The 12,638-nt window shown below is 47.2% G+C and overlaps 1 protein-coding gene across 2 annotated transcripts; it reads right to left on the bottom strand.

Moving 5' to 3' along the window:
* Positions 1-2,735: 2,735 nt before the first annotated feature.
* Positions 2,736-8,596, bottom strand: LOC136532711 (uncharacterized). 2 transcript variants are annotated; one of them, XM_066525302.1, is made up of 3 exons: positions 8,217-8,596; positions 4,183-4,444; positions 2,736-3,145 (listed from the first exon to the last, which is right to left on the bottom strand). In XM_066525302.1, the coding sequence occupies exons 1-3, from the start codon at positions 8,587-8,589 to the stop codon at positions 3,139-3,141; spliced, it is 642 nt and encodes a 213-aa protein (XP_066381399.1). In that variant the 5' UTR covers positions 8,590-8,596; the 3' UTR covers positions 2,736-3,138. The 2 variants fall into 2 exon arrangements, with proteins under 2 accessions (XP_066381399.1, XP_066381398.1); XM_066525301.1 differs by lacking the exon at positions 2,736-3,145 and adding an exon at positions 3,163-3,482.
* Between the last annotated feature and the right edge of the window lie 4,042 nt (positions 8,597-12,638).

A 12,638-nucleotide genomic window follows, 5' to 3' on the forward strand; every position in this document is an offset into this window, starting at 1 on the left:
CAACCGGGGCTTGACACGTTCTGTTCGTTCCTCACCTCACCTCACCTCACCTTATAACCCACAAAAAGAAAAAAGGGAATCCGATATTCAGAGGAGCAAAAGCGCCGCACGCCACGAAAAAGAAAAGCAGAGTCGTTCGCAAAGGCGCAAGGGTGTGGATGACGAAGTCGCCAAATATGCCGTTGCTTCAGTCCGAGTCGGGCCGTGGGACCAAAAAGGCTCGCCACTTTTCTCGTCTAGTCGTCTTCGCCACCGAAGCCGCCGATGCCGTGTCGGGCCCAATCAGCAGGTGCTGTTTGCAGTGCAAGACTTCACCACGAAGCACTGGCTGACTGGCACAACAGGAATGTGGAACATAGAACTATGCAGAGGTGCATAACCGCATAAAAGGAACAGGAAAACACACAGCCAAAGATGGTAAGATGATTCGAGAAAAAAAAAGATGGTAAGATGTATGCTTCGCTGCTCTACATTCAAGAGGTTTTGCGGTTGTCCAATGCCTGTGGTAAGGGAAGTATCGGTATCCCGTACGCGAACTTCTGAATGCACGCATCATGGTTCCCTAAGTATCCATACATGGTTTGGTTCGAGAAGACTACTAGACGAGAGCCTTTTCAAGTGGAAGAAATAGAGTACGCAACCACAATGCAGAACAGAGAGTACAAAGTACTCCATCTGATGCCGGAGCTGACACCGTTTTTCACCAAAAACTTCAGAATTCAGATTATCACCGTCCTGTCTGAATTCTGAACTACTCTATCCAAAAGCGTGTTCAGTGGTTATCCGATAGGCATGGACGGAGTATGTTTCAGATACGTATCGCAGGTATCTGAGAAGTACTAGCATCATCATAAACGAGCTTTCACAAGCCTCTTCGAATCATAGTTTCAGTTTCAGGTTCTCCCTTCAAGAGTAATGCTTGTTCAAGTGAAAAGAAACAGAGTACACAACCGTAATGCAGAGCAGAACAGAAATCCATCACCAGTACATCAAGTGAAACGTGAGATATGCATCGTGGCCTCGTGGGTAAGAAGGAACAACACTAAGAAGGTTCATTAAACAACAAGAGTAATGCTTGTTCAAGTGAAAGAAACAGAGTACACAGCTGTGATGGCGGTGATGCAGAGCAGAACACAAATTCATCACCACTACATAATAAATAGTAATATCCACAAGACAGTGGTGACCTCAAAAGGAAAGAGCTTGTTTGCCCATGTACCAAGACACTGAAGTTACCGCTAAAGAACACAGACAAGAGCGTACATTACATAGGCACATAGCACTCCAGCAGAAGCCGGAGTTCAGAGACTCCATTCGACCTCAGAAAGCTTCCGAATTCAGATTATTCACTGCCCTGTCTGAACTCCGAAACTCTGAATCCCATACAGCTTACCCGAAGTGCACACCCCACCCACCCGATCCCACCCCCGAAGACAGAAGACTCTCCTCAGGTTCAAGGACCGGCGCTGCAGGCTGCAGCATTTCTCAACGGGGATCGTCGTAACGCAACCCCACATCTTGATTCTGCTATTCAGCCTGTTCGCTTATTGATTTAGTCAGGGCTTATCAGCCAGCCAATGGTGTTTTCCTCTCGCAACCAACCAACACCAGCCAGGCTTCAGCCCAGAAACCAACCACCGAACGAGCCGGTTATCTTGCCTCGCTCGAACCGCATCAGCCACCGGGGGAAACGCGGCGGTGGTTGCTGCCATCTTTGTTCTTGCCGCGGTGGCTGCTCCCATCTTTGTTCTTGCCGCCTTCCTTGCGCGCTGGTGCCTTGGGGACGATGCACCGGAATAGGCTCGCGAAGATGCGCGCTTTGATCTGCCCGCGCCGCGGTATGGTCCGCCTCGCCGGCTCTTGCTGCTGCCGCTGCCGCTCCATCGTCGCTGTGGGTGGCTTCTTGCTCAGGAAGGCACGGGAATTTGGGGACTGAAGAGCCGTGTGGCTGTGTTGTGTTGTGTCTGATGTCAGAGTGAGTGACGGGGGGCAGGCGGAGGCTTTGCCATTTTATAGGCGAGGCAAAGCAGATGGGGTGCAGATGAGATGCAGAGGGGAATAGGGGATGCTGGGGGCTTGGGATTTGGGAGGAGTGGGGGCCAAGCTTCCTTGGGGAGCAAGGAGCCCCTCACTGAAGTTTGAAAACTTCTAGAATATCTCTGGGCTTGCTCCTCACTAGCGCCTTGTTTAGATGCCACCAAAATTCCAAAGTTTTTTCACTCTCTCTCCATCACATCAATTTTTAGCTGTTTGCATGGAGTATTAAATGTAGGTAAAAAAAATAACTAATTACACAGTTTAGTTAGAAATCACAAGATGAATCTTTTGAGCCTAGTTGGTCCACGATTGGACAATATTTGTCAAATAAGACGAAAGTGGTACTATTCATCGGTTTGAAATTTTTTCAGCATCTAAACGAGGCCTAGTAGTGCTTGAAATACACTGGGGCAAGACTCTACTGTTCAGTTCAAAAAGACTAAATCTGTTCTGCATTGACAAGACTCCGCCTTGTGTGTAGTACTCTGCTGCTTGGCCTCTGCTTGACAAAACTTCCACGTTATCTGGATGCACTGTCAAGCGACAGCTGTATAATGTGAAGAATAAATATTAATAAAAGTACTACTAATATGGGAATACTCAGCCACCTCTGCTGGTTACCAGCGACCAAATCAGATTTACAAGAACAATTTCAACCAGCCAGACTGGCGTTTCAGTGTTTCGGTAGAGTAGTCACAAAGCTGATCTGAAAAATGTTGGATTACGACTGGCTAGATTCTGCGACCAGCAATCCAGCTGTCTTGCTACAGAAAATTATGCCCTTGTCTGGCTGTCCAATTGCTGCCGATGGTGATTGTACATGGTCTAAGCATTAATAAGTATCTAGCAATGGGATTTGGTCTCCAGACAAGAACAAGAGAAGAAAATAGAGATTTATTACTACTGCTAGAATTATGCAGATCTGGTTCTTTGTTAGTCATGGACCTTACAAGTGCCCCAAAACCAGATATAAACTAAGACATCTGTAGATAATCTGTACAGTATTGCACAGTCAATGAGCCACTACCCCTGTGACCCATCTATTCCGTTCACACAGGGGGAGAAAGTCTTGGTCATCAGCATGGACCAATTTTCTGTTTGCTACTGTCTGGAATCAAAGGCAATGCAAGAGCAACAAGAGCATGAGACAAAAATAATTATCACGGTAATAATTCATAAAAGCATTGTAAATTATATGTTCTTCACTGCTTTCAGTTGAAATGTAAACATTTTTTCATTAGTGAAGGACCGAAGATAACACAACCAACTCCAGATGCTCTAAACAGCCTGATATCTTAAGAATGCTAAAATTATGGTTCATAATTTCAGAACCGAACCAATCTCTTTTTATTAGACCGACACTGCAACAACCCACAAGAGTCCAAACTTGGAAACTGTTCAAGCCTGAAGGATGAGAAGTCTGAAGTTTGACTTGATCCAAAATGCTGCATATAAAGATGTAACGATCAAAGTCTTCAATATCATGTGAGAGCCCAGATATGTTATTTTAGACTTGCACTTCCTCTATATATTATATATTCAACAAGATGTTAAAGCACACCATCCTGATGCCCCCAACACAAGAGACATAAGCCAATTATTTAGGGCCTATGAAACAAGGTTAGTTATATAGCTTTACATCTAAGCAAGATTCCTGTCTGCCCAGGGCTTATTATTGTATGAAGATAATTTCTCTAAAAAAATTGTATGAAGAAAATGATCTGTCTTTTTTGACTTCAACTTTTCTGTAACAAGAAACATGATTCTCATGTGTACATCAGTTTCCAATTGATACTTTGCACACGTCCACTTGCCCAAATAGTCCCAACACTACAAACTACCATTCACTGTTAATACAGCTAATATTCGATGATCACACATTGCAGTTGCTGAGAAGTGAGAACATGCACAAAAGTTACATCAGGAGCATCAACATGTATTATGATTTATTGAATACCGACCAACATATTATTCTACTTGACCCAAATATTTCTTCGTTATAATGGAGGAAAACCTCCGGAATGGAATGGATGTGGTGTTATATACTACTTGATTGCAATTGAAGCAATACTACTATAGTTGGTGTAGTACACGTAAGAATGTACAATACAGACTTCCCATTTGAAATATTGATTTACAACTCACCTCCTAGCTGTCACTTCTGCAGTTACTTGGGAGTTGGGAGGAACAACTAGTGTATAGATTAGTAATGTCAAGACGATGATAATCGCCCCCACCAAGGTAAACTGGGTTCTCTTGATTGGATCAACCTCTTCTGACAATGGATACTCGCTGCGCCGTGGGTTCCAGGTCACATACTTGTCTGTTGAGAAATCAGAAAAGAGGGTCCTCTTCCCTTTCTTCTTAAACGTAGCCCATGCCTTGTCCCAGTCAGTAGAGGTTTCACCTGACGAGTAAGAAAAGACATGGTTATTGCTACCTTCATAACAGTATCTAAAATAAACTAACTATGAACAGATATAAGTGCATTTTTTTTTCTTGTATAAAGGAAGGCAGGAACGGTGCCATGCATCTTAATCAAAAAGGAAAGTGAGAAGTCTAAAGTTACAGTGGGTCACATCAGAAGATCTAAACAATGATCAAAATCTATACAAAAGGTGTAATCTCCTAATGCTAACTTTCTTTGAGCATTATCCTCCCTGATGAAGTAGTGGATGCTATCTGGTTGTCAGATTTGATTTTTGAAACACTTTATGGTTTGGTTTATTCCAACAGTTTCACAATGTGTAGACAACGATGCCACTCGCTTCCTTTCTCCTTTCCACTGGAACTAACACTAGAATCCACTACCACCACTTTTCTAGGAGACCTTTTGCAATTGCAGACTAGGGCTACAGCTAGCCATGTACATCCAGTTAATTTTTGTCCAAACATCCTGTGCAAAGGAACGATATAAAGTATCATTTGTGTTTTCGGGTTGTTGGAAGCAAAGTTTGCGAATTAGAACAGTGGTCCATCCTCTCCTTGCAAGCTATCTGCGGTTAGAAGGAGAGCCCCAGGTCATCTACTATTATTTTATTATATGCTTGCTGTACATAGGAATTGGTGTTGGCAAATTTTCAAGATACAGCAATATAATTAACCTTCTTTGCAGAGCAAAGGGAAGGAAACCTGGACTGATTGATGAACTAAAAAAGTAACTGATTTCCTTTTTTCTGTTTTCCTTCAGGAGGGACTTGCAAATAACCCTTTTAAAATACTATTTTATCAATACATAAAACATTAGGATACTAGTTTGCTCTTCTATTGTTTCCCTTCCAGAAGAGAACAAAAGTGGCATTGCATGATACCTGTGTAGTGTGTTCTGCTAATGCATTTCCCCATTTATCCATTCTATGATCTTATAGCTTCGACACTAACATTAAACCTATTAGGCTCTCGTTCGCAAAAAAAAAAAAAAAAAAACAATAACAACAACTATTAGGCTCTGTTCAAATTGATATGGCTTTTCAAAAGCCTGTGTTTTCTTCTCTTAGATACAACAATTAGTTGAAAGAATTTTTTAAAGCTATCATGGCATAATCTTAACTGAATTAGCAAGGGTTCCTGTAACAAATTATATTCCATAGGCAGTACAACAACAAAATTCTGACCATAAGTGGTTCTCAGATCATGCATAACCTTGTATCATAATGTAGAACAAACTTTTCAAAAACAACTATAAGATGGAAATTCATAATTCATCACCTACTATCCACCATTGCAAATGTATGGATAAGCAACATCAAAGCCAAATATTGACTACTCAGAATCCAGTGATTAGTATCTTTTTGGCATAAATGGATTAGGTACACGAAAAATAAAGCAAATTTGAGTGTGGAAATCTCTAGAAGGCAGAAACACTGATTTCTCTTCTTTGAAGCCATCACAGTGCTGGAAAATTTGCATCGTGTCAACGACACATGGACTAAAAAATGGCTACAATTAGTCTGGACCTAACTACTGGATTGCGCATTGTAAACCTCACTCAGAGAGGCAAATGAATGCCAACCATTGTTTTTGAGGCGTCGCCTAATCGTCGCCTAGGCGTCGCCTAGGCGCCAAGGCGTGCTCGAGGGCCTGGGCGTCGTCCTCGCCACGACCTCAGCCTGTATGGCGTCCGCCTCAGCAGATTAGGCGTCGCCTAGGCACGAATGGCGTCGGGCGGACGCCTAGAGCTCTCCAGCGGACGCCATAATCTAATTCGCAGGGGAGGGCGCGAAATCGGACGCGGCGCGGGGAAGGGCGCGAAAATGACCGCGGCCCGCGGTAAATCGACCGCGCGGGCGCGGGAATTGCGACCTACGCGCGGGAAATCGACCGCCTGAGCCATTACCGCGAGGGGGGCGAGGGGAGACCGGGAGAGAAAGAGAGAAGGCGGCGGGCGGACCTCCTGCTCCGCTTCGCTGCTCCTCCGCTCGCCAGCTCGAGTCCACCGGCCGGCCTCCCCTTCCGAGAAGAAGTTGCCCAGGGCGAGGGGAGACCGGGAGAGAAAGAGAGAAGGCGGCGGGCGGACCTCCTGCTCCGCTTCGCTGCTCCTCCGCTCGCCAGCTCGAGTCCACCGGCCGGCCTCCCCTTCCGAGAAGAAGCTGCCCAGGGCGAGGGGAGACCGGGAAAGAAAGAGAGAAGGCGGCGGGCGGACCTCCTGCTCCGCTTCGCTGCTCCTCCGCTCGCCAGCTCGAGTCCACCGGCCGGCCTCCACCGAGAAGAAGCTGCCTCCGCTCGCCAGCTCGAGCCCCCTCCAGCATTTGCCTCCGGTCATGCGCTGCCGCCTGTGGTATGCCTCCGGTCATTGAGGAGTTCGATTGGGACAATGAATGGGCTGATTCATTGCATGTGCCTGTTCCGGGTGCTCGAGGGTCTGATGCTGTTGATGACCTCACATGGCAGCATGTTGATGAAGCCATCGGTGCATCACAAGCGCTGCAGGGTCGTAACCTTCCTAGAAGAGCTGCTGCTCCTGTTCAGTATTATAGACGCTCCAGAAATGTTCCTGCTGCTGCTGCTGCTGAAGATGGCGAAGAGGAAGACGAAGTTGAAGACCCACATGATGATGCAGAAGTGAGCGAGTGTGAAGAAGCTGGCAATGTTCCTGCTACTGATCAAGACGACGCTGCTGATCTTGATGAGTTTGATGATGGATTTTGAGTGCTGAAACAGAGATTTGCACTCAGCCCTTTTGTGACCTACACCCTTGTCCTGCACTCATGTTGTATGGCTTTGGTGTAGTTGACTAGTAATTAGAATGCTTTAGAGTCCAGTACTTCAGACTTTCAGTCTCTAAGTTTGTGGACTATTAGAGACAAACTATGATGTCATTTGTCATGCTCATGCATGAACTAATGCACTAAGCCACTAATGCTTGCTAATTTGTTGTATTGCCTCTTGTGTATTGTTTCTTATTTAATTCTCAGCAGCTGGTAACAATGTAACATGTTCATTTACATTTCTTCATGTCATAGATTGCTGAATTTTGGAATTGTCATGTAGTTTGCTTCAAGGGGGATGGATGCTACATGGGAGAAGAGCTTTTGGAAAGGGAAGAAAGGAACCTGGGCTCCAGAATTGGGAACAAACCAGGTATGTATGTGCTGCACTTACTATATAAAACTCTAGCTTACGGCGCCTTACAACGTGTGTATGGCGTCGCCTAGGCGTCCGCCATAAACGCCTAGGCGTTGTGAAGGGGGTCGGGCGCCGCGCCTCGCCGCGGCGCCTCAAAAACATTGATGCCAACACAAGGACAATCTACATAATTGGTGCATCGTTGATTTTTTTCTCTCATTAATACATTTGTTTACGTCGAACCCAAATGTCTACACACGTTGGCTTAAGGTCGCAGACAACCGCCAAAACCAATGCCCTCTTGAAATTGATGGAGGCAAACATTCCAGCTCAAATCTTAGGCTCTTAGCACACAAAGCCCTTCCCGATCAAGTAAACAGATCACATCAACCTAAACGAGGAAAGCAGGCAGTTGCATCCTGAATTCCTGATGTGATGACTGGGCAATTTAAACCCGTACTGTATCTCACTGGAGTGGCCATACTCACGCATCAATCACAAACCCTGACTGACATCGGCACTAGTCAAGCAATCCACTGCAGCATTTTACCGAACACCTAACGGTGGCAGCAAGGAACTTGACAGCCAAAGCCATGAACCATCAGATCGCTTACCTTTGTCGCTGCCGCTTTTGTCCGGGGAGCCTCGAGAGCAGCGAGGGACGAGCACGAGGGGAGTCCGTCGTGCCAAGAATCTCCCGGAACATAGCATATCCATGGCTGCCAAGATTCTATCAGCCTGGCAGGACTCCCGATCGGAGATTCTTTTTTCACTCATGTACTCCTGTTCCTTTCGCCGCGCGGATTCTTTTCCTCTTATCCCGGTTGCAGGGGAGGGAGACTGGTGGCGGTAGGCGGAGGCGGCGGCGTAGCAGGGGATCTGGAGACAGCGAGAGGAGCAGGTTGCGCACTTGCGCTTGCGTGAGCGAAAGGAGCGAGACGAGTCATACTGCGCACACTGCCGCAGCTCGCAGCATGTGGCTCTCATTGTACGAGAGAACCGTCCGTTACGCCTTGGGTAACGCTAGTGCAGGGAAAGCTGCAGTTCGTTATTTTTCAAATGGGAAATTGGGAAGGTAGGAAGCTGCGAAAGGCTGCTAAAATTTGGCAACATTAAGGGGGTGTTTGGTTACTACAGGGAAATTTTAGTCCCTGTTTTATCAGATGTTTGACACATGCATGAAGTATTAAATATAGACGAAAAAAATAACTAATTGCACATATTGTGGCTAATTTGCGAGACGAATTTTTTAAGCCTAATTAGTCCATGATTTGACAATGTTGTGCTACAGTAAATATGTGCTAATGGCGGATTAATTAGGCTTAATAAATTCGTCTCGTAAATTAGCCTCTATCTGTGTAATTAGTTTTATAATTAACTCATATTTAGTTCTCCTAAATAGCATCCGAACGTCCAATGTGACATGGACTAAAATTTAGTCCAGAAAACCAAACACCCCCTAATTGTCTTGCTCGAAATTTCTTTGATCCACGTCCATTCACTAGCAGCATATCCTCATGTTAGAACCAACAACTTCTTAATTACTAACCATCCCCTTCCTGATTACACTCCTCAAACATTCTAATTTAACATAGGATCTTCCAAGCTCCGCGATTATTCTAATTTATCTGTGCCATTTAAAATTATAAGAGAACAAAAAAGCTACCATTGTACGGCGTGTGCGGCTGCTCTAATAAGCCGACTTATGAGCCAACTTATCAGCCATAGTGTCGGGGACCTAATACTGGAGTACCCAATGAGGTGGAACTAATAACCATCAAACGTTGACGCTTCCGAACAGGCGAGAGCGCGACTACACTCCTTGTCCATACAAACGAAGGTTGGCCACGCCTCGCCCGACCCCCGAGGGCTTGACTCCGCCTCGCCCGACCCCCAAGGGCTGGATTTTGCCTCGCACGACGTCCGAGGGCCGGCTCCACCTCGCCCGGTGGCTGAGGGCTGGCTCCGCCACGCCCGACGTCTGAGGGTTGGCTTCGCCTCGCCCGACGTCTGAGGGCAGGCTCCTCTTCGCCCGACGGCTAAGGGCAGGCTCTGTCTCGCCCGACGTCTGAGGGCAGGCCCCGCTTCGTCCGACGGCTGAGGGCTGGCTCCGCCTCGCCCGACGCCTGGGATCAGGCTCCGCCTCGCCTGATGTCTGAGCTCCAGGGCTGGCTCCGCCTCACCCGACATCTACACCCTGCCCCCTCATAATGACGAGCACAGGGTAAGACATGACACTCAGGTCAACCGCAGTATCGAGGACCATGCCCTGCGCACCTGCGAGAAGGTACCGTCAGGATACGACGGGACGGGCGCTTTAAGCCCTCCCAGGCATGACAGAGCCCGAATAGTGTTGTAGGCGCCGACTTTTGTCCTACAGTGTTGTAGACGCCGCCATCAGCCCTCGGGCGCGGATACTAACACAGGCATACGACAATCACTACAGTCCAGGAGAGAACTCACATCATATACAGTGACGGACGTATGGTCACTTCCCCGTCTACTCCCCGTAGGGTCACAGCTCGGCTCCCCGGCACGTCGCACCGTCCGCCGGTGTGGGATGGGACGTACCCACTTGCTGAATGAGGCTAGGGCACTACCCTATAAGGATTAGCGAACATGCCATCCCTGACACGGTTTGCCATGTCAGCAGAGCAGGCACAAGGGGAAAGAAAGACCCGGCTCCTTCGAAGGACCTTCTCCACCCTCTGGTTTTTTCCTCTTTCTTCTATCTGTAATCCCTGCTCCCTCTTGGTCTATAAAAGGGAGGGCAGAGCACCCCACTAAGGGGACGGATCAATTTCACACACAACACACAGTCAAGCAGCAATCGAGCTCTTGGCATCCTTTCGACATTTCCATCAGAGACTTAGGACCTGTCCCCCTCTTGATCGTTTGTACCCCCTACTATGAATCTTTTTTGGTACTAATAACATGAGCAACAGCAAACTAGACATAGGAATATTATGCCCGAACCAGTATAAACCTTGTATCCTTTAGTACACCATCTGAGCCTAACACGCAACAAATATAAATTTACTAGTTGGTGTTTGTTCAAAACACCGACAGTTGGCTCGCCAGGTAGGGGCCTTTGCGCATTCTAAATCAGGCCTCGGATGGCTAGCCACGCAATCAGCTGGGTCCCAGGTGCACACGAGCATTTCGGTGACCTAGACTTTATCGTCACGGTGGGAGGAGAGTTGGCGTTGGCCCACGCCGCCATCCAATCTCTTCCCTCCATCGACTTCAGCTACGGGAGGCCTGAGAGTCAGCCCGGCGTCTCCCTTGGACCCCAGTCGTCCAGGGAGGACCCGCGTCGCCTCACCCTCTTTCTGGGACACTCCGCACGGAGCGCCTCGACGGCGCTTTCGTTCAGTCTCTACAACACTGCGGCGACCGTTAGCCACCTTGTGGCGTAGCGCACGATCCCGTCCGCCGCGAACAATGAGTTCGTGGGAATGATCAAAAGCATCATGGAATCCCTCCATGGCCTCCTCTCAGAGGGGTCAGGGTTGGACTCTGGCTCTGACTCCAACAAGGGGAGCCATCACCCCTTTCAGGAATGTTTCATGGCGGGTAAAAGCATCTAGGCCCCTAGTTGGGTTTCGGTGATTAATGACAATACATGATTACTGTGACTAACGTATGTTTTGCAGAGGCAATTAAGTTAGGTCACGGTAATGGAGATCGATTGGGCTATCATGATGGTCATGCCCCTACGATGGAAATCATTTCGGTTTTTAAAGGATGGACGACAAGGTTAAGGATGGACTAGTTCTAAGTGTCGATTGGAGTTGAAGTGACACTTAGAGTAGTTTAGGACTTTATTTTTCCTTTGGCCATACTATTAAGGGGGGTACGGACGGGTAGCTTAACCTAGGTGAGTCTAGTGGGTTAGGTGTGGTGCACACTTACTAAAACTAGCGCTAGGTAGCTCCAAAATAGTCCTTAGATCAAATGGAGCAAACTTCATTCACATATGATCGAGAGTTGGAAGTGAATGTCAAATACTGACCGGACGCTGGCTTCGGTGTGACTGGACGCTGGCTCAGAGTCCGGTCAATTCATTTGATCAAGGTGAAGTCGTATGGAAGTGACCAAACATTGAGAAGTGAAGTGACCGGACGCTGAGGGCCAGCGTCCGGTCAACTCCAGTAAGGTTCTAGAGAGGGAAAATTATGACCGGACGCTAGCCAGCATCCGGTCACACTATAAACACTAGAGTTTGGGGTAAACTGATCGGCGCGTCCGGTCAACATGACCAGAGCGTCCGGTCACCCCGCAGAGGCACATAACGTTTGTTTTTCAGCCCATGTTATAAATACCACCTCCATTCGTGTGTGGGGGTACTTTTGCTCATTCCAACAGCTGAGAAACACCTTAGAGAGTGCTAAGAAGAGCAAGGTCCTAGTGAGATGATTGAGATTTGAAAATCCCAAAGAGAGCCCTCATTAGTGAAGCAAGAGTAGCAAAGTGTGCATCCACCCTTCTCATTAGGCTTGTCATGGTCAAGTGAGAGTTCGTGCTTGTTACTCTTGGTGACTACCATCACCTAGACGGCTTGGTGGTGATTAGGAGTTTGGTGATCATCTGGCGGAGCTCGTGGGTGACCCAACTCAAGTTATGAGCGGTTGTGGGTGATTCACCGCGACGGAGTGTCAAAGAATCAACCCATAGAGAGCACTTGATCCTTACGTGGATCAAGGGGGAGCTACACCCTTGCGCGGCTGCACCAACGAGGACTAGTGGGGAGTGGCGACTCTCCGATACCTCAGCAAAACATCGCCGCGTTCCTTCTCCTCACTTTACTTTAAGCATTTACTTTGAGCAATTCATTACTTGTCTTTTATATTTCTAGAATTGCCATGCTAGAGTAGGATTGGAACTTAGGGTGCTAAACTTTTGTGTGTTAGATCAATAGAAACACTCTCTAGGCACAAGAGGTTAATTGGGCTAACCATAGGATTTGATTATTGTTAAGAAATTTGTAATTAGCCCAATTCACCCCCCCTCTTGGGCATCTTGATCCTTTCAAT

This window comes from Miscanthus floridulus, unplaced genomic scaffold, assembly GCF_019320115.1.
Source record: "Miscanthus floridulus cultivar M001 unplaced genomic scaffold, ASM1932011v1 fs_694_2_3, whole genome shotgun sequence".
NCBI classification, from domain to species: Eukaryota; Viridiplantae; Streptophyta; class Magnoliopsida; order Poales; family Poaceae; genus Miscanthus; species Miscanthus floridulus.

Coding starts and splice junctions, on each gene's coding strand:
- LOC136532711 (XM_066525301.1), bottom strand. CDS start 8,589: ATGAGAGCCACATGCTGCGAGCTGCGGCAGTGTGCGCAGTATGACTCG. Junction 4,445..8,216: donor CAAAAGCGGCAGCGACAAAG/GTAAGCGATCTG, acceptor CTTACTCGTCAG/GTGAAACCTCTACTGACTGG. Junction 3,483..4,182: donor GCAGAAGTGACAGCTAGGAG/GTGAGTTGTAAA, acceptor CTTTATATGCAG/CATTTTGGATCAAGTCAAAC.